A 20,820-nucleotide genomic window follows, 5' to 3' on the forward strand; every position below is an offset into this window, starting at 1 on the left:
GACCCGGAGTCAGACCCAGAGTCAGAAGACACTGTCGCTTGTGAAACACCTCCACAACGGACTTTATTCTTCTTCTGCGGTAAAATGTACGCAACCGGATGTGCCCGGACTAGTGCCCGGAGCAGGAGGATCTGCTGTTCAGGAGAAATACTGATTACATAACAAGAAGGGTTTTTTCAGAGATCTCGCTGAGCCCGAGATTACAATACATCACAGCGTTCTCAGCAGTGGCTGAACTGTTTGTTTCGACCTTCAGGGCTTCATAGACGAGGTAATGTTGCAGATACACACCAAAAAAACAGCTTTAATTGGAACTTCCGGTCTAGGTCCGCTTTAATAAAGGCTACCTGCTCCTCCTCCTATACATCACCTTGTGCCCTTGGACAAGGACAAATGCTTAACCTATGCATCCACTTTATGGTCAATCAAAGATCAAAGGGATCAATGTTCAGGCAAAGCCTGCAGGCTTCCGTCATAAACTTAATTGTAAACCACAGTTACAGGGTATGTGGACCCAGACTTATAGTAAACATATTTGTTGTGTTAAAGTGTCTAATACACTTCAACCCAAAATAAAGACACCTTTAAATCAGAATAACATGAAACTGATTAACATCAAAGATCATCATGATCTACTGAAGCAGTCTTACAGTTTGAGGGTTGCCAATTTCACTAGTCAATCCCACTTGACACTAGGTGAGAGGCAGGGTCACCAACCTATTACAAGGCTGATATACAGACACAAACAACAATTCACACTTGCATACATTTGCTGTATATTTGTTTTTAATTCTGTGTTCTCTGCCATTTAAAAGTGCAATAGATAAATGTGTAGCATTTCTCTGTGAGAAAACGCTTAGTTGAAGGCAACAGTGACTCCAAAAAACCCTGTGTTTTAAAGTGGCCACTGGGTGAATTAAACCTACAAAGCTGAAGAAATTTGACATAGTGAAGGACAGAAAGACCTTCGGAGTGAAAGTGTGTGTCCTAATGTGTGAGAGGGAGTAGGTGTGTGGGGACAGCCATCAGAGAGAGCAGCAGTAGTAAATGGGTCAGATGTTATATTTGGCTTCCGATGGACCCGTGACAGTTGCACACACAAAGACGGCAGAAAGGACACCAAAAGAATGGGTCCATAACCATAATAGAGCATGATTGTAAAAATCCCACAATGGGGCAAAAAAGTAGTTTCCACAGCATTAACACTATGTCCTTATATATGATCCCTCGGTGCAATATGTTCAACTGAACCTGTTGATGAGTGAAACAGTCATTCATTCATTCATCTTCTACCGCTTTATCCTCCACATGAGGGTCGCGGGGGTCACTGGCGGTAATCCCAGCTGACATAGGGCAAAAGGCGGGGGAAAGACATGAACGGGTCACCAGTCCATCACAGGGGCACATAGAGACAAACAACCATTCATTCTCAGATTCACACCTACGGTCAATTTAGTGGCCAATTGTGTCCGATTTACCTCATCCCCAAATCTGTGTGTTTTTGGACTTTGAGAGGAAACTGGAGAACGCAGAGAAAACCCACACACACATACGTTTGAAATCAAATTGTTAAACTCAGTGTTGTATTTGTCAGGCACATAATAATCATTGGATGAAGTTAAAGGTCACATAGAGTGGTCCTGTTGCACATAATGTAATGACGCAGATACACACGTTAATTGGAACTTCCGGTCTAGTTCCGCTTCAAAGTTCCAGTGTGGAACTTCTACTGCCCCCTGTGGACCAATGAGTAATGACCACAACAGAACAGTCCTAAGAGAGAGAGAGAGGTTTCTACAGTACTTTAGTAAATTAGGTGTTAGACACAGGCACATAGTCGGGCAGTTGTTCAGCGAGCACTTGATTGCTGTTGGCAGATCACTGATCATGCCATCATTGAAATGTATCCTGTTTGTGAGAGGCTAAAATCATGATACAACTGAACGTCTAGGTTTATTGTTATTTTTTTATTTTATCATGGGCGCCACTTGGTGTTTGCAGCCATAGTGCTGTGTTAGATTTGAAATGTCGCCACAGACACGAAAAACAAAAAAATTTAAGAGATCAAACAAAACTCATAAAGGGGCTATTGTGGAGGATTTCAAAATGGTGATGTCACTGTGAATATAAATGTGTCAGTTACAGTTTTTACAGTCCAGTTAAGAGTAAACAATCGTATTTATCGATTAAAATGAATAAATACAATTGACGTTCTTCAGTTGTACTTCTGCAAACAACTCTCTAGATCTGAATGTACAGTACATTTTCAGTGTCTCAGGTAATAAATTAAATGGTTTGTTTGTGTGCGTGAAGAAAAGAGAGAAAAGAGAGAAAAGAGAGAGAGAGAGAGAGAGAGAGAGAGAGAGAGAGAGAGAGAGAGAGAGAGAGAGAGAGAGAGAGAGAGAGAGAGAGAGAGAGTAAGTTCTGTGTCGCCATAGTGACGGTCACTAATCTTACCCCTGGCTTCCTGCCCAGCATGCATCACTCCCACACAACCGCCCTCCCTGTGCTGCTCTCCATCGTTATGTTTCTCCAAGTCTCTCCATTTATTTGTAGTAGGTCTCTGTCTTTGCCTTCTTGTCTCTTTGTCTTTGACAATTTTTTGACTTTTTTTTTTTTTTTTTTTAAAGATAAAAGGTTGCTAAAAGAGTTACTACTTTTTCCCCCCTCAGGAGACAAAGTGACTTGTCATTGCAAAAAAAGAAAGTGTCTTAATGGCATTAATGAATGATGGCTCTGTTCCATTTTTAGGGATTTCGCTGGACCCGAGCGGTGAGTCAGCAAAGCATTAGTCATTGTAAAGTCATTATTAATGTTATTACATCAGTGTTTGATGAATCTACATGTCCACAGTTTTTAGTACAGAAAAAATGAAGCGCTGGGGAATGATTTGATGCTAATTAATCAGCATCAGCTGTTATATTACTATGATGTTTTACAATGATGGGCTTGTCCACTGTTGTGTGTCAGTTAACCTGTAGCCAAGTGTCTTATTCATAACTTTGAAAGACCCTCTACACATCAGAGGCTTCCTGGATAAGCATGTGTGATAACATCAGTCATTCCTAAAGACTGGGTTTGGACCTACAGATGGCTCACAGGAGATTTTTCAAGGGGGTTGACAAATACATTTTTACCTACAGTAGGCTCCAACTCTAAAGAGTGGCTGTAAAAATAGTTAATGGTGCATTATGTAATAAATCTAAAGCAACTGGTCATAAAATCCTCTTAATATGTCACAGAAACTCAGGAATAATTATGAGGGGCCGTGTAGGCCATAATTCCTTTTTTTTACCACTCACATACAAAATTTTACCTCTCACATACACAATTTTACCTCACACATTCGCAATTTTACCTCTCACATACAATTGTTTTACCTCTCACATACTCTCTTTTACCTTTCACATACAATTGTTTTACCTCTCACATGTAATGTGTAAAAACATTTCATGTGTGAGGTAAAAATATTTAAATGTTTTACCGCTCACATTAAATGTTTTTACCTCACACATTAAATGTTTTTACACATTACATGTGAGAGGTAAAACAATTGCATGTGAAAGGGAAAACAGAGTATGTGAGAGGTAAAACATTTGTATGTGAGAGGTAAAATTGTGAATGTGAGGTAAAATTGTGTATGTGAGAGGTAAAAAAAAGGAATTATGGCCTACACGGCCCCTCATAAATAATATTCATATAACAAACTGAACTCACCAACAACAACAGTACAGCCAAAATATTTGGATTAAAAAATTTTTTTTGCAGACTGCAAATCATGTTTATGTTTTGAAATCATGTTTTGGCATGTGGCGCCACCTACCGCCGTCTACCAATCATTGCAGTCAGTAGAGTCTCAGCTGCCGAGCAACCATGGGTTGCCAGTTACGTCAGAAAACGAAAACTAAAAGACCTCAGTAGTTTGAATTTGAATGTAGTAACCGTTTTTGGCCACATTCTCACATATGGCACCTTTAAAAACATGATATAAAACACAAATTTGCTCTTTTCATGAACATAAAATTGGGTTTCAGAGGTACAGTATTGACTGCAAAAAAAAGTGGATCCCTACATAAAAACTTATTATAAAGACTACATGGTTACATCCGTGACTTCTTCTCGTGCTTCTTACTAAAGAAAGAAAAGGCTGGTGTCCTTATTACAGTACAAATGATGTAAAACTAGAAAAGCACTCGAGACTAGCACTAGAGAGTGCAGACCTCCGCCAAGGCAGGTCAGTCAACGGATCACGCCCAAAATTTAGTCATTTGTTCCTGGTCCCATTGCGGACATTTCCTGCAAATTTCATCCAAATCCCTCCGTGACTTTTCCTTGGCGGAGGTCAACTAAAGCCAACGATAATTCTGTTTCATACTGCCTTCCCACCTCACTGTTGGAGAAACTCAACATTCCTGAAAATCTCATCAGGATACAAGACACAATAGCTTCAAAACTGGATTTAAAAGTGTTTCATAAATAAAAGCTGGTTGATTGCTTGAATGACTCAACAGCCAACCTCAAAGATAAAAATCTCATCTAATCTGAGAGGCCACCTGCTTGGGAATGATTGCAAGATTTTTTTCCGCTGAGACCACAGTGGAAAAAAATATATCACAAAATGATTTCATCTTTGTGTCGGTTCACATTTTTTCCATCTGAGTGATAAATGGAACTCAGCGCACATTTATCATCACAACAGTTGGACCAGGTACATGCAACTGTGTGGTGAGCACATGAAACGCTGCTGAGAGGGGAACATAAAAAAGGATTTGCAAGTTATGCACAGTTTTTCTTTAGTGTTTAAGATGCAACTGAGTGTGTTTTACATTATATACACTCATAGAAATAAAGGTGCTAAGTAGAACCGTATAAGGTTCTTCAGCTTGTCCTCATAGGACATAGTCCTCACCCCTTTTGGCTCCAGGTTGTATTTATAGAGCGCTTTCTAGTCTTTTAAATATATGCTTCACATATTACATGTATAATTATATTTTTATCTCATCATATACACTCTTAGAAATAAAAGTGCTAAGTAGAACCATATAAGGTTCTTCAGCTTACCCTTCAAATTTCCAATTAAGCAGGCAAAATCTGGTGATCATGTACACTCTTAGAAATAATAAAAGTGCTAAGTAGTTCTTCGGCTCGTCCTCATCGGCTCGGTGGAACATTTATAAAAAGGTTCTACCTGGAACCAAACAAGTTTCCCTTTTGGAGGGTTCCACCAAGAACCCCTTGAAAACCCTTTATTCAGGAAAGGGGTTTTAAAGGGTTCTCTGGATCAAAATGGTTCTTACTGGAACCATTAGTGTTACCAAGAACCCTTGAAAAAGTCTTTCTTCGGGAAAGGGGTTTTTCAGAAGCAAATGGTTCCAGGTAGAACCTCAGCCCTTGTAGAAGGACCCTTTTAGAACCCTTATTTCAAAGAGTGTAGAACATGGAACCAGTGACTTACCATCAAGTCCTCACTAACTACCAGGGTTTTGTAAGGTTCTAGTGTGACTTGACTTTACATTAGTAAAAGTTCAGGGCTTTCAGACTTTCACTTTGTCACCTTTTCCACCTCAATAGCTGTCTCTCTTGATCTTTATTTGTCTTGAATGGTAGGTTTATCTGCTCTTGTGCTGAAAGAGGGATCCTTGTGTACTCTAAACTACAAAGTATACATGTACATATGTACATTTTTTTTTTTAAAGTTTTTTTAAAAAAGGGCTAAACAAAAACCAGCTGCATCACATCCCTCATGAACTACCCTTGAAGAAAGAATATAGACTATTACAAAAGTACAAAATCAGTGTAAATATTCTCTGGATTAAATCTGCTTGTGTTTTATAGTAATGTCCATATACGTAAATTATACATATTCTTTTATAAAAGCACAGTGATGAACCTATAAATGCTGACTTTATGAGACAAAACCCATCATTCCATCAGAACTCTGAACACACCATGAAGAAAAAAAACTCACGGCATGGTCTTCATCAGGGTGTGGCTTGAGGCCGAAAGACGACTGTACATGATGTTTGTTTTAAAAGCTGAACATTAAAGCCTTTTTTTTTTTTTCATTTCAAAGAGAATGCCTAGGATTCTTTGACTTTGCGAATCACTCAAACCCTTTTCAGATTTTAGTTCAAGCTTTTGATCCCAGACAGAAAGAAAGAGCCTCGTGGATTGACATTGATGAAACGCACAGAAAGTTACACAAACGAATACCTGAGCAGCTGAGACTGTAGCAGCAAGAGGCTGGGACAGGAAGAGAAGAACAGATATACAGCAGCCTGCAGGAGAGGGAAAACAGAGGAGGGGAGAGGAGAGGGGGGGAAAAGGAGGTGAAGGAGAAAGAAGACGAAAAGAAGACGGAGAGGAGGAAGAAGGAAAAGAGAGGGGGAGGAGGAGGGGAGGGGTTACCGGTATCCCTGCAGCCATGGCAGACAGTAGTTTTTGTCTCCATCTGTCCTTCCCTGTCACTGTCCCGTCCTCCTGCTTCACTGGCTGCAAGACAGAGGGACAAGTTACACACACACACACACACACACACACACATTCTTGTACTTGCTGCATACTGAGGACTGAGTTGCTGACAAAGTGAGGACCAGCATTTCCACTTTATAAATCAACACAATTACAAATATCTACTTCATGAATGACATCTACAAAGAACTACTGGTTGCAGTACCGTAAAATGTATGCAGGTGGAGCCCCAGAGCAAAAAGGGCAGGAAATTTTTTTTTTTTTTTTTGGTCCAAAATTTTACAAAAACATCATACTTAAACTATGTCGACCAAAATAAAAAAAAAATGACCAAAAATGTCATACTATACTTTGTCGTCCAAAAGTTGAAAAACATTTTTAAAAAAAAATATTGGTCCAAAATTTTACAAAAAAGTCATACTATATACTATGTCGTCCACATTTTTTAATTTTTTATTTTTGACAAATTGAGTATAGCATGTTATAGCAACCTAAGGAAGTGATTTCAATGAAAACAAAGTGAGGACCGGCCAAAATGTCTTCACTGTAAAAATGACCTCACCAACCCTAACCCTAACCAAGTACAAGAACACACACACACTCACAGGTTTGCGCAGTTATTCTTGTGCATTGATTTTCATTCTTGTGGACCGAAATAACCATAAACAGTTTGTGCCTAACCCTAACAATTAACCTAACCATAAAGTTAACTCAGAAATGAGGTTCTCACTCATTAGGACCAAGTCTCAGGAAAACCCTAAACAACTTTATATTATCAACTATTTAAAATCCCTGTTTGGTGCTCTTTTCTTTAAAAAAGACACACACACACACACACACACACACACACACACACACACACACACACACCAGCATTCCTATTAAAAATACATCAGGTTTCCTGCTTTTGTCCTGAAATCAGGTTTTGAGGTGGTGTTGCACTGCTCTTGAATCATGTGAATGGATTATTTCTCTCAGGCTTGTAGAAGGAAGCCACATTTCACCACAGAGAAGTGTGTATGTGGGCCAACGGGACCCGATGTGATTGACCCAATTTTTACAGATGTAGTTCATTCCCAGACGGTAGATTAATGCAAACATTCCTGTCAGTGTCAGAGTCATCTCTGTCTTAGAAATCAAGTCGTCATCATCAGGAAATGATGTCTGATTACAGCAGTGAAGACTGAAACAGGTCAAAAGTTTTCATGATTACAATATACAATGTCTCTCTCTGGTGGCTACATTATCATGGGGCATTATGGGAATGCATGGAGTGTATTTTTAAACCTGGTGTTTTTCATGTAGTAATGTTTCCAGTCAGGTGCAAATATGAGAAGAGATTCTTTATTTTCTTCATAGTTACAATAGAAACCCTTGTGGCATTAGTCAACAGGCTTTATGGGAAATGTAGTCTTAAACCAGTGTTTCCCTACCTCACTCTTCTTCTTCTGTTTCTTTTTTTTCTGCTTCCTCTGTCTCTTCTTGAGAAGGATGGTCTCATATCTTGGTCTTGGATGTTCCTGGGGTTAAAACCAGAGAATGTGTTACTTTAATGAATAGTGTCGATCCATTTTGTTTTGTTGAGTGTGAGTTCATACTGTACGTACCTCATCTTCCTCGATGCCTGTCAGATCCCAGCTGAAGCTCAAGCTGATCTGACGACGCTTCCAGTGTTCCAAGAACAGCACCGCTACACACACACACAAATAAATAATATAAAAAAGTTTTTACTTAAGTATTAGTAACACCTTTACGTAAACGGTTACATGTATTTTTTAAGACCCTCTCCATGTTTTAAAAGTATATAAAATGTTGCTTGGAAAGCCTAAACTAACCCTAAGTGTAATTGAGTATGTTGATTATTTCTGGCTTTCTATTCGATTTGTCAGAAAATCCTGCTCACATACAAACAACTTTACCTGATATTTAATGTAAAAAATAGTAAAAAAATAAATAAATACACTTTTCTCTTCACATAGTTATTTCATGTGTCAAATCTGCATGTACAAAATGGGACTTAAATATCTCAGCATATATATATAGCAATATCCCTCGCACTGACAACTAAGTAGTGTTTTTCAAATTTTCAAATTTACTTTACTTTACTTAAGTACAAAATTCACATCTGTACTTTACTTTGTTATTTATATTTCTAGCAACTTATACATTTACTCCGCTACATTTCCTCTATCTTTGTTACTCAAACCCCCAAATGAAAACAGAAGAATAAGATTTGATAATGGTAAGTATTCATATAGCGCTTTTTTGAGCTGCTTTACACTACAGTTTTGTTATTCACTAATTCACACATCTTTAACATGGGGTATAAAAGTATAAAATAAAATATATATAAATAGTATTAATATATATTTTATTTAATTTATACTATAAATGATAATACTATAATATACTATTTATTAAATACTATAACATGCATATAAAAACTAAAACTTAAGTACATTTTTATCAGAAATCAGAAAATTGCTTTTTGCTACACTTAAGTACAGTAAATGTCACATACTTTAAGACTTTTACTCAAGAAATATTGTAAAAAAAAGTGACTTCAACCTCTACCAAAGCCATTTTCTGGTAAGATACTTGTACTTTTACTCAAGTAGCCCTTTAAGATACTTTATTCAAGACTGCAACTATTATATAATTTTTTGAATGAGTAGGTTAAGTCAATATATTTAGCGAATTATATAGTTGTAGTTGTTAAACCTTTGTATTTAGCTAATTTAAAATTAGCAAATGAATACACAAATGCACACATCTGAGCATTAACAACAGGTCTTCTTTTACTACTACGTTTGTGCTGCTAATTGTGTTTTTATAATCCTAATTGTAGGGCAATTTTTTATTTTTTTATTCATTTTTTTTTTTTAATTATTTTTAACAATTTTTTATTTATTGACCTCAGACATACTGTTTCAGCTTGGTGCTCCAAACATAACATGAATTTGAGGTGAGAGAGGAACTTCTCGTCGATCGCACACACACACGCGCACACAGTGAAACACACGCTCTTGCAGACACGTAATCTCACCCCACAGAGACATGAAGATGGCGAAGAAGACGGTGGCGGGGTTGTCGAAGAGGTGTGAAGCCCTGGCCGTGCCGCAGGCAGTGCTGAGCCGCCAGAAGTCACAGGCTCCGTCACACAAGGGACACATGGTGAAATTAAGACGCTCGTCACACATCTCCAAACTGAGGACAGAGGGGAGGAAAAAAAAACAGACTTCAGTCTCAGAGCGTGACATGGGACATCTTTAATACCATGGTACAGGATACAATACATCATATACAGTGTATCTTGTACTACATGCATGTGTGTGTAAGTTATGTTTATAGATTTAGGCCCAATACCTACACTAACCCTACATTTTGCGCGTTCACGTGTAGTGGGGAGCAAGGAGAAATGTGATTTTCCCCTTATAATCAACCCTCAAAATGTAGTGAGCTCTGATGCGGGCTTAAACATTAGTGGAAGATGGAATTACCCATGATGCTTTGCGAATTCAGCGAGCCGGCTGATATTTTTCAACAAAGATGGCGGCCACATCTATCGCAAATAAGCACGTTATAATGTCCAATTGTGTTGGAATATGTTTGTTTGATATACATCCAAAGGGCCGCTGAGCTTTGAACACTAATGTCAGAAAATAACTGACGATTTATGAAAGCTAACTAGCTAGCGAGCGGCTACCTGCCGAGCGCCCCGAGAAAGCACGCCCACCACGCAGAGCTGTGTGCTAATGTTCTCGAAGCACCCGAAAAACAGCCGCCAGCCAGCTCTGCTACATCTGGGCAGAGGCGCAGCTTGTGAACAGGCAAGGCAGGCAACTGCTTGGGGCCCCGAGCTGATAGGGGGCCCCCGACACTCGGAGCCTGAAGGCTGTTTTTACTGAAATGTGCAGTGACCAGCCGCCTCTCAGTCCCCTTTAAAACATCTCAGTAGGAAACCTCCCTAAAGGGGGCCCACCTCACGTTAACCTCTGTGAAGTTATCGTTCTGCAAGTTGGAAAATGAAGAGGATAGTTGATATAGTTTTTTAAAAGCTATTTACAATATTTTATTGTTCTTTACATTTAAATTTTCACATACTTTTTAATTACAAGGTTTTTTTTGTCTCGTTGGTGTCAGATTATTTTTAACATAATGGTGATGAACACTGGTTGGAAGGGCCCCTTGGGAATTTTTGCTTAGGGCCCCCACAGACTCTAGAATCGCCTCTGCATCTGGGTAGTTTTGTCAGTGTTTTGGATGTGTGTAACGGCGTTCACTTGAACATGAATACCATGTCAGATTTCAATCACATTCGCAATATAGTGTTAACGAGGACGGAGAAAAACCAGCGTTGATGGAGAAAAACAAACAGCTGATCCACCGGCATTTTTCCTTAATGAAAAAAGTAGCACGCACCTCCGGTAGAATTGTCAACATGTGACGTAGGTTAGCACGTTTGTTACGTTCACTACGCTAATTTGCATGTAGTGGCGTCCGAATACCACTTCCCTCAACGAGGGGAATTTACGAGTGAGGGCACTCAAAACCAAGGGGAAATTTTAAGGGGGAGGTATTGGGACGGAGCCTAAGTCCCAATTATAAGATCCTCATGTTTTTTTATTATATATATATTTAACCATGTAATTAATGTAGCCTTTAACAAATGAAGCTTCATAGTATTCAGAGTCATTGCAGATTGTACAATATGAACCATTTGCTTTAGGACACACTCACACACTCATTGCCAGCTGTACCTTCTGTGTTCCTCCCACACAACAATGACTAAAGCCAGATACAGCAGGTATCTGGGCAATCCCTGTCTACTGTGTGTGCACGAGCATGAGTGCATAACATTACCATGGTGGTGGACATTAGCAAATGTCAAATTGCCTGAATCTTTACAGCCTTTAAAGCTCACATAGAGTGGTCCTGTTGCACATATATGTTAGTAATGGAGGTCTACTTACATACGTTAACTTTTTATGGTCAAAAACCTCCTAGTTGCTGTAAATGAGCCGATAGAAATCTGTCTTTTCTGACGATGTGCTGAGCCGCGATATTTCAGACATAAATCTCACACCCAGTAGACAGAGTGCGTTGTGATTGGCCAGCCAGCGTAGAGCCTTCCCAACTGTGTTGTGATTGGCCAATAGCCGGAAGTGACATATTCAGCACACCAGCTCTCAGAAGCGCAGCTCCCCCCTCTGGAACGGTGGATGCACTGCTACTCATTATCAAAACATTGTTTTAACAGTGTTTAAAAATAGCTTCTTCACGACTCCCCGCCGCAGTCCCTTTTATGACTATGACCCGGAGTCAGACCCAGAGTCAGAAGACACTGTCGCTCATGAAACACCTCCACAACTGACGTTATTCTTCTTCTGCGGTTCAATGTACGCAACCGGATGTACCCGGACTAGTGCCTGGAGCAGGACGATCTGCTGTTCAGAAGAACCGCTCTTTACGTAACCGGACTGGGTTTTTTCAGAGATCTCGCTAAGCCCGAGATTACAATAAAACACAGCGTTCTCAGCAGTGGCTGAACTGTTTGTTTTGAACCTTCAGGGCTTCATAAACAAGGTAATGACGCAGATACACACTAAAAAACAGTGTTAATTGGAACTTCCGGTCTAGGTCCGCTTTATCAAATCAGGTGAAATATAAATGTGTTTCAGCATTTTAAAAAAACTGTTTTTTTGCACATTATTTGAATAAAAAGTAGGATCTTCCAACTCAAGCAGTGTGTGTACAAATGCAAAGACCTGGGTATGTTAGTGTCCAGCGTTGCCACCCCGTAGCCGAACACAATGATCCCCACTATGGAGGCTGGTACGAGCAGCTGCGTGTAAACACCGAGCCAAGCGAAGTACAGGCCGATTTTCTCCCCAAAGTACTTCCTGTGGGGTCAGAGGGCAAGGATTCATGAGTGAAAGTGGGAGTGGCATGGCATGAGATTGTCAATATTTCTATGAGTATCCTATTCTAATTCCGGTTTCTACATTCACATGAAAGCACCACATTATCGATGAACATTTCCAAATAGTGTTAGTGTTATTTACTGTTTCTATTTTCTGAAAAGCAACTAGCCTACGCTGTCGGGGGCCGACAGCAAGGGGTATATCCGCGAACTTGTCCAATCCTCAACTTTCCAATTTACCTAAAGTATACACATTCGCACCTGCCACTAACTGTTTTAATTAATTATTAATAAATTCAACAAAATAACTGTTAAATATTATGATATAATGCTGACTACATGTTCAAAGTATCCATATAAACTCCATATTGAACACAGAATACCTGAACTCATACATTTTTCTCTAGTTTTTAATAAAACTAGTTAACCTATTATACCTTGTTAAATATTATGAATATTAAAATGCTAACCACACCTGTCATATCTTCAAAGTGTCCAAATGTCATGAAAAAGCATACACTATGTTTATTACATTTCATGAAAATCCATTTCCATTCAATGCATTAATAAAGAAATGGAGGCTTAACTATTTTTTATATGATAATTAATACATTTATATTATAATGTAATAAATATTATGAATAAGTGCTAAATAAACCCATGATATCCTCAATGTGTCCAAATGAGCTCAATAATAAAGAAAAAATGCCTTAACTATTTTTTCTGTGTTCACTAATAAGTTAACCAGTTAACTTATTATGTAACTATTACCAATCATAGCCAAAGTAATAATGATTGTAGGCAATATCTCCATCAGTCTGGAAGATAAAGCCGAAAAAGTGTTTTTAGCATAATAAATTAATTAATTTGCTAATTAATAATAAAGCTACAAAGATAGGGATAATTCTCAGGTGGTATGTGATGCCCATGCAAAATTTGAAACCAATACCTGCAATACTTTGGAAGATACAGGCCAAAATATGGTTTTTATATCATTAATTAATTAATTAATTAACTAATTAATAATAATGGTAGACAGCTCAAAATCAATAGGGATCATCTACAGGGGGTATGTGACCCATAAAAGAAATAAGAAAATTTAATCTCAAACGCCTTTCCAGTTATCGCGTTAACGGCTAAAATCTGCGGACGCGGACGCGCGAGACCGATTCCATAATATCCGCGTGCGTTTCTCGCGGATATAATGATAAGGGCAGGAAAGAAAAAGCTACATTTTACAACACACAGCTGTGATGAAATGAAGTGGTGACTGTACTCTAAATCGACGTAATTGTGCGTAGTGTGATGGAATTTCCACGTCCGTGCGCTGCGGTCACATTACCTGACAAGATCGATGGGCTGGTACTTGTAAAAGGCTGAGTATCTGGCCCACTCTTCATGCAGAACCTGACAAGAGAGAGCAGAACAGAGCGATGATGGGGCCAGTGTGGGTGTGTGTTATCACGTTGACGCTTTACCAGTCGTAGAAGGCAGAGCATCAGCAAACAATCCTTGGAGGCAGAAATGTTGTGTTTGGTTGAGTAAAACCTCACTGGATGAAGACAAAGACTTTAAATGAAGATCTTTCTTTCTTCTGTATATTTCATGTTTTCCCTTGCTCCTGTGAAGAACATGTGTTTGAATGTACTTAATAAATAATACCCACCATTAGTGCTGAAGGCACATGATGCAGCCACTATAAGGTGTATGGTTTATGTACAGCATTAATGCAATTATAATGAAGGATGCGATGGGAGAACAAGGACGTCTCATTTATCTTGACTGAGACCAGATTTCTTTGTTTTCCTTTGAAAAAGGAGTTAGTCGGTGCAGAGCAGCAGAGTAATGTTTACTGAACTTAAACCTCAATCTGTGAGTTGATTAGGCAGCTGAGGAGATTCTGTTCATTTTTGTCTCGTCTCTTCCGTCTGTCACATTATATTAGCAAGTCACTTTTCTGAAGCACTGGAGCGGAGCAGATGCACAAGACTGTTACTCTACAATTCATTCGGTCATTTTTTTTAGTTTTGACATTCAAAAGAAGAATGGAGAGGAGGATGGAAGAGGAAAAGAGAGGAGGTGATGTACCTGTCTGTCATTCCTCTCTTCATCATGTCCCATGATCCTGAAGTCGCCCTGAGGAACAAGAGCAACAAGGAAGCTGAGAAATATGACCTGAAAACAGGCTCAGGTCAAAATCACACAGATATGGAGTAGGTGAGGCAAAAATATTGATTTTCATCTTTTAGAGTGTCTGTATAATCTTCACTGGCTTCATCAGAGGAAGTTTTAATTGCAAAAATATGAAACAACGTGGAACCAATGAGCATCTTGAGGTAATAACAAACGTCACACTTACATCGTGAAGCGGAAAGGCAGCGTCATACACGCCTTTAGCGATCAACGTACTGATGCCTGGGAAAGACAGAGAGACAAAAAGGAAACAGGAAGAGACCATGTGAAAAAATGCTTCTCTCTCTGGCTTTTTCATCCAAATAATAACCAAATCTCTTATGTAGATGACAGATCTGAAGAGAGAGAAGAAGATCTAATAGTTTACATATTTGTGTGTCTTTTAAACTTTCATACATTCATACCGCTGACAAACAACCACGTAAACGTTTACCCAACTTTACCCAATGAGTGAATTTACACCAATTGGCTGCACTTCTGAAGTAATATTTTATGAATTTCAAAGGAAGTCTTGAAGAAGAGATCCTTACTCTCACTTTTTCAAAGACACACTACACTCTTAAAAATAAGGGTTCCAAAAGTGTCCTTCTACAAGGGCTGAGGTTCTACCTGGAACAATTTGCTTCTGAAAGACCCTTTCTTCGAAAAGGGTTTTTTAAGGGTTCTTGTTAACACTAATGGTTCCAGTAAGAACCATTTTAAACCCTTTAAAACCTGTTTCCTTAATAAAGGGTTTTAAAAGGGCTCTTGGTGGAACCTTTATAAAAAGGTTCTACCTGAAGCCAAAAAGGGTTCTCCTATGAGGACAAGCCGAAGAAGCGTATATGGTTCTACTTAGCACTTTTATTTCAAAGAGTTTAGAGTTAAGTGTCTGATGATAAATTCTTACGGATTAAGTTACAGCCAAACGGCTGTTTGCAGATCGACTCTGCATGTGATGCACAACCTTTAAAGGTGACATATGTAAGAAATGTATTAAAATAAGACATAAAATGACCATGATCGTGGAGAGGAGTTAAAATATAGATAGATTAAAGTGGAGAGAAAGCCGATAATGCGACTGGGACTAGTTCAGTAGCCACTTTTAGTCTCTGTCGAGTGACCTGTGGGAGGTGATGGCCCCGAGCTGTGAAGTGCAGCGACGACATCGATACATCAAATGACACCAAATGAATTAATTATGTTTGCCTGGAAGGCGACTGGGACCTGTGTGATTCTCTGTGATATTAATGTACATTATTATTGGACTTACAAATGCACGGAAGCTCGCACAACCAGCGAGAAACACCCACAAGTCTCAGAGGCCCCTGCGTCAATCTCAGCCTGACCCAAGAAGTCTGACCCACTTGTATGTGGACTGCAGGATGTGTGTGTGTTATCAAATTGGTACATCAGTCGTAAAAAGAGAGCGAGAGGTCAGAGATGCAGCTCTGTCTTCTGTTGCCTTCTTTCCCCCTGCAGCTCCATCAGTACCCGCTGGCTGAGACCTTCTGCTGTGATGGCAAAGCCAAACAGACATATGGTGGACTCTGGAAATAAACTGGGTCTCAGCCCGTCTCTATATGGAGCTGATGGGTCTTATAAATGCACAGGCAGCTGTTGTGTGTCATACAAATGTAGAGATATATATATATACAGTCAACAATAAAGCAAACGCTGAATGTATCTTGATGCAAATCCCCAGGGATGTTTATAGTACAGTATTACTGTATAAATCACCATTTTGGGATGTGTATTGTATGACTGCTTACAAACAAGTGACATCACAACTGCAGTAATAATGAAACCTATAAACCTATCCCCCCCCCAGGATTAATAAAGTACTTCTCATTCTGATTTCATCTCTTATCATCCCAGTGTGCCATCTGCAGTCAACATAAGCCCCACCAAACTGTACAGTGTAGATCAGAAACTCAAATTCACATCAGTGTGACACACTTATTGCGTATACTCAGTATTTCAAGATATTTGACTGTACAAATGATCCACCTCCTCCAAAAGGCTCCTAAATCTGTCAAACAAGCCTTCAGTGCCAGTACTTCACAAGGTTTCCTTTAAAACAGGACTCTGCTATTTTTACTTATTGACAGGCAGCCACACTTGAAGGGAATGGCAATGGTAAGAGGAGGCTTTCACTTTTTTAAAGTCATTAATAAAATCATTGATTATCCCCGTTTTTGACTTGGAACAACATAATGGAATAAATCTGGCTCGTCTCAACTGTTTATGCCTGTGGGAGACTATTTACATCTAGAATCAGTCCAAGTAATTTACTACTGGCCAGCTTAAAGTGTAATACGCATGAATATGCAAAATAAAGCGCTGGAAGAGGTTATGAATATTTCAATAATTCCTCCAGACACACACAGTTCCTCACCTATGGTTTGACAGGTCCGTACGCACACTGTTCGTCTCAGGATCTCGTAGACCTGAGGGAGACGTTACAATGTTAGACTTCAGTTTGTTTTTAATGGTATTCTGTTCAAATACATAAACATGAACATGAAGACAGAAAGAAATATATGAATTAAAGCCTTACTATTCTGCCCCGTGTAGCGTTGTCAAAGAAGGTGTCTTTAGATGTGATGTTGTACCTGAAACGAAAAAAGCAGCACAGGTTTTCAGTATCCTTCCTACTTCAAACACCAAAATCCCAAATCTAAGAGATTGACCTAAATGTGATGGTCTCTTCTCTTAGGGCCTGTTCAGACCTGGTATAATCCATCCATGTGTGACCACACTTCATGTGTCCAGAATGTGAAATAAATCCATCCTCAGGATGCAACAACATCAGCTGACCTCTGACCTCTGCAGATTCATAGTGAAATTATAGCTGTTGTTTACACTGCTCAGCCTCAGTCTCTATTTCAGATGGTGAGAATCATTTTTTAATGCTACAGCTGCGTGAGTAGCGCTTTCATTCCCTGACTCTTTTATCTCTCCCTCTCTAATCATCACTCACTGACACAAACGTACAAAAACAGACTCATCTGCACAGTCACACCGGTTAAAAACAAAGCATTTGTCTCTGTGAATAGAAATGATGTGTGTGTATATCACTATACAGTGAATTATGCAGGTATATGTGGTCATAAATGGGCACATGAGACACATTCAGGACAGATATTAATACCACAACCTAAACCGGCCCCTAAAGTCTATGTAAATAGTATGTACATGCTCATCCATCATCTTGTCATATTTACAGCTATAGGTTATGCAGTCCTATAATTGCTTACTATGTTGTAAAATACAAGGCTGACATGACCACTGTTTGTGTGTGTGTGTTAAAATGTGTGTGTCTGTGTGTCTCACAGGTGGAGTTTGTCCCTGGAGAAGCAGTGCGAGAGAAATTTTGTCCGTCCATGGTCTTGCTGTGGTACTTTGGGCTGGAAAGGTTGATTCAGTTTCCTCCACACTGTGCTCATCCTGGACCCAAAACCACTTTCTTCTTTCAGCTCGTAACTCTGGTGAAACAGCAAACAGCATTGGGTAAGATACTGTACTTACTTACACACAAGTGGTTTATATTTCCTCAAATAGAGTGAGATTATGCTGCACGTGAACCAGGTAACACAAACGTATAAAATCACTCTGGCGGCTGCTGATAGTACCGTTTTGGTGGGTACTTTGATCTTGAGAAACTCAGCCTCTCGACAGAGAACCGGCCAGGGAGCATGGAGCCGAGTGAAGCTGGGGCCATGGGCCTTGAACTGAAAAAACAAACAAAAATCAAGCTTTGCATTCGTTCACGCAGGACACAGCGATCATAACACCCCAGCTGTAATCAGCTGACAGCCAGCTGCCCACAATCTATTAGTCACACTCCAATCACAGCTACTCTCACACCAAGGCCGTCCATCAGCGTCTAACAGGCTCCGAAGTTTGAAATGTTTTTTTAATGTCTTGCTTGGAAAATAGAGTGTTTTCCTGCATTGTGCTCCCTGTATGGATTAGCATGCTGCTCAGCCAATCCAGGGAGCATCTGAAGAGCAGATTGTAGAGCAGATTGTGTTGTAGACTTTCCATTTCTTGCACTAAGTAATGTAAATAATAATGTTCATATCACTGAATGCAGTCAGAACTCTAACAGAAAGGCATGTGCATTTTGTTATGTAACAACACCAATCATTATTATGCAATTTGTGTTAACGTGTCTAATTCCACATGATCTGTTTTACCAGACAGATGTGGAACAGATACAGCTCTCCCACTTGCCATGCGATATGCCAGGAAAGAGTAGCTAAACATGCTGTGTTTTGTGTCCCTTTTATGTCCTTACCGTCAGAAAATAAATGGAGACTTCAGTGTGTGAGCCCACTGGTTACATATGCAAATGCAATGGAACTTGTGCAAATGGGTACTTGTTTCATGAGATATACAAAAGTTACATAAACTCCTGAAGTAGTGACAGGTGTCAAGCTTTTTTGTCTCAAACATGTCAATGTAACGTTAAAATGCAGTTTATACATGACATAGTTCGTTTGTACTAATTTTCACTGATGTATCATGCTACACCAGGCAGGCAGCGGCTCATCAGCAGCAGCTGCGCTGTCTGGAACGGGGAGGTGGGAATGAAGAGGCTGACCTCAAGGTGGGTGAGACATTTTCACACGGTTACGCAGCAGAACATGGTGTTATACTGAAACGACGAGGTGTCCATTCACCAATACGCGAGCGCATATTTATTTTTGCATTAGCATGCTACTACTAACTTGGCGAACCTGTTTCCAAAGGTAAGCTAGCGAGGCTACGGTAAGCATTAGCGTAGGGCTAACATAATACAAACACTGTTCAACCCCATTAGGCACAACACAAATGTTTTCATTTTCGATTAGCATTAGCGTAGCTAGATGTTGTGACTGTCAGCCACACCAGTGTATTATGTTAGCCTTTACGTTCCTTATCATACCATAACTGAACAATATTCTTTAGCTCCCACTATAGGAATACTTCCTACGGCCAACTGCACTGGCTCTGGTGTCTTTTTATTGCTTCACCTTTACAACAGTAACCAAACAGGCAAAATACATTTTCGGTAACACTGTACAATAAGTATACACTATTAGCATAAGTTAAGCATTAATTAAATACTGAATTCATCATTTATAACTGAATACTCATTAGTATGACGTTTATAAACACAGTTATAAATGTTTAACTCATCCCATCAGTTGAGGAACAGTGTCCAAATATAAATTGTTTTTTTTACAGGCACTTTATAATGTCTGGGCTTAAGTTTACAAATACAAAGTGATATTAAAGTCATAAGAATTATGTTACCAGATTGTTTGACTAGACTACTGGCAGCATAAAACGGGTTTACCAGACCATCTGTCAGAACTGTTTCATCTATTGTAGCTGCCAGAGTCTGTTTCAGCAGGAGAGACTTCTGCGTGTGCTACTTTCTCTACTTTTGCTTCTCAGCTGCTTTTATTCCTCCAGATCTCAACATTGGCCTCAGTCCCTTCTTAGATCAGGCAAAACCAAGCCCTTTGAATCAGTTTGGCTCACCATACTCGCCAGCAGGATTGTTATGGTCTTTATAAAAGATGGATGGAGCCTGAGGCCGATCTCGTTACCGCAGCCTAATACTGACATATTTTAACTTTTTTTTGTTCGCCAAATGTATTTATTAGATGAAAAATCTAACCCTGACTCATCCAACTCACAGTGTTAATGAATCATATCCCAGCACCCACGCACTAATTATGATTAAATGTTAAGATGCATTTGCAAAATTTGGTAATTGGAGGTTTCAAGTACGATTAAGTGGCATGTGGATTCTGAACATCAGCAAAGTGACAAAGTCTCCTCTCCCCCCTGTGCGACTGGATGAAATGTGATGACATGACATGTACATCAGTCAAAACTCGTCTTCTAAAACATACGACGCAGAAATAGCTGTTATGGAGCTGGGTTGCACTGTGTGAGAGAGAGAGAGAGAGAGGGAGGGAGGGAGTGTAACAAGAAATGAAAGACAGCAGAGCTGGCGGGAGGCAACAGCCAGGTAACCTTACCCTCCTCAGACCCCCACCAGCTTCTGTAAGAGGGCGAGGGTGAAAAGATAAAGGTGGCACTGCAAACTATGGAAACCTGAGACGATCCTCGTTCTCCTCTCTCGACTCCTACTCTCCTGACATCTTTCACGCCCCCCCCCCCCCCCCCCCCCCTCACATATGTCAGGATAATTTGGTAAAAGATGGATGTTGGAGCCAGCTCAGGAATCAAAC

The 20,820-nt window shown here is 39.6% G+C and overlaps 1 protein-coding gene across 1 annotated transcript in view; it reads right to left on the bottom strand.

The window, feature by feature from the left end:
- ano2b (anoctamin 2b) overlaps positions 1–20,820 on the bottom strand; it is a gene marked incomplete at both ends in the record, with an annotated part of 86,764 nt that overhangs the window by 25,337 nt on the left and 40,607 nt on the right. The window contains 14 exons of the mRNA XM_083907038.1: positions 718–728; positions 6,214–6,278; positions 6,409–6,492; positions 7,905–7,991; positions 8,079–8,161; positions 9,518–9,678; positions 12,240–12,374; positions 13,737–13,801; positions 14,483–14,530; positions 14,754–14,809; positions 16,965–17,016; positions 17,127–17,181; positions 17,903–18,054; positions 18,202–18,300. Of these exons, the coding sequence (XP_083763164.1) occupies positions 718–728; positions 6,214–6,278; positions 6,409–6,492; positions 7,905–7,991; positions 8,079–8,161; positions 9,518–9,678; positions 12,240–12,374; positions 13,737–13,801; positions 14,483–14,530; positions 14,754–14,809; positions 16,965–17,016; positions 17,127–17,181; positions 17,903–18,054; positions 18,202–18,300 (1,153 nt within the window). The remainder of the gene's footprint in view (positions 1–717; positions 729–6,213; positions 6,279–6,408; positions 6,493–7,904; positions 7,992–8,078; positions 8,162–9,517; positions 9,679–12,239; positions 12,375–13,736; positions 13,802–14,482; positions 14,531–14,753; positions 14,810–16,964; positions 17,017–17,126; positions 17,182–17,902; positions 18,055–18,201; positions 18,301–20,820) is intronic.

Source organism: Microchirus variegatus (assembly GCF_963457635.1).
Source record: "Microchirus variegatus genome assembly, chromosome: 20".
NCBI classification, from domain to species: domain Eukaryota; kingdom Metazoa; phylum Chordata; class Actinopteri; order Pleuronectiformes; family Soleidae; genus Microchirus; species Microchirus variegatus.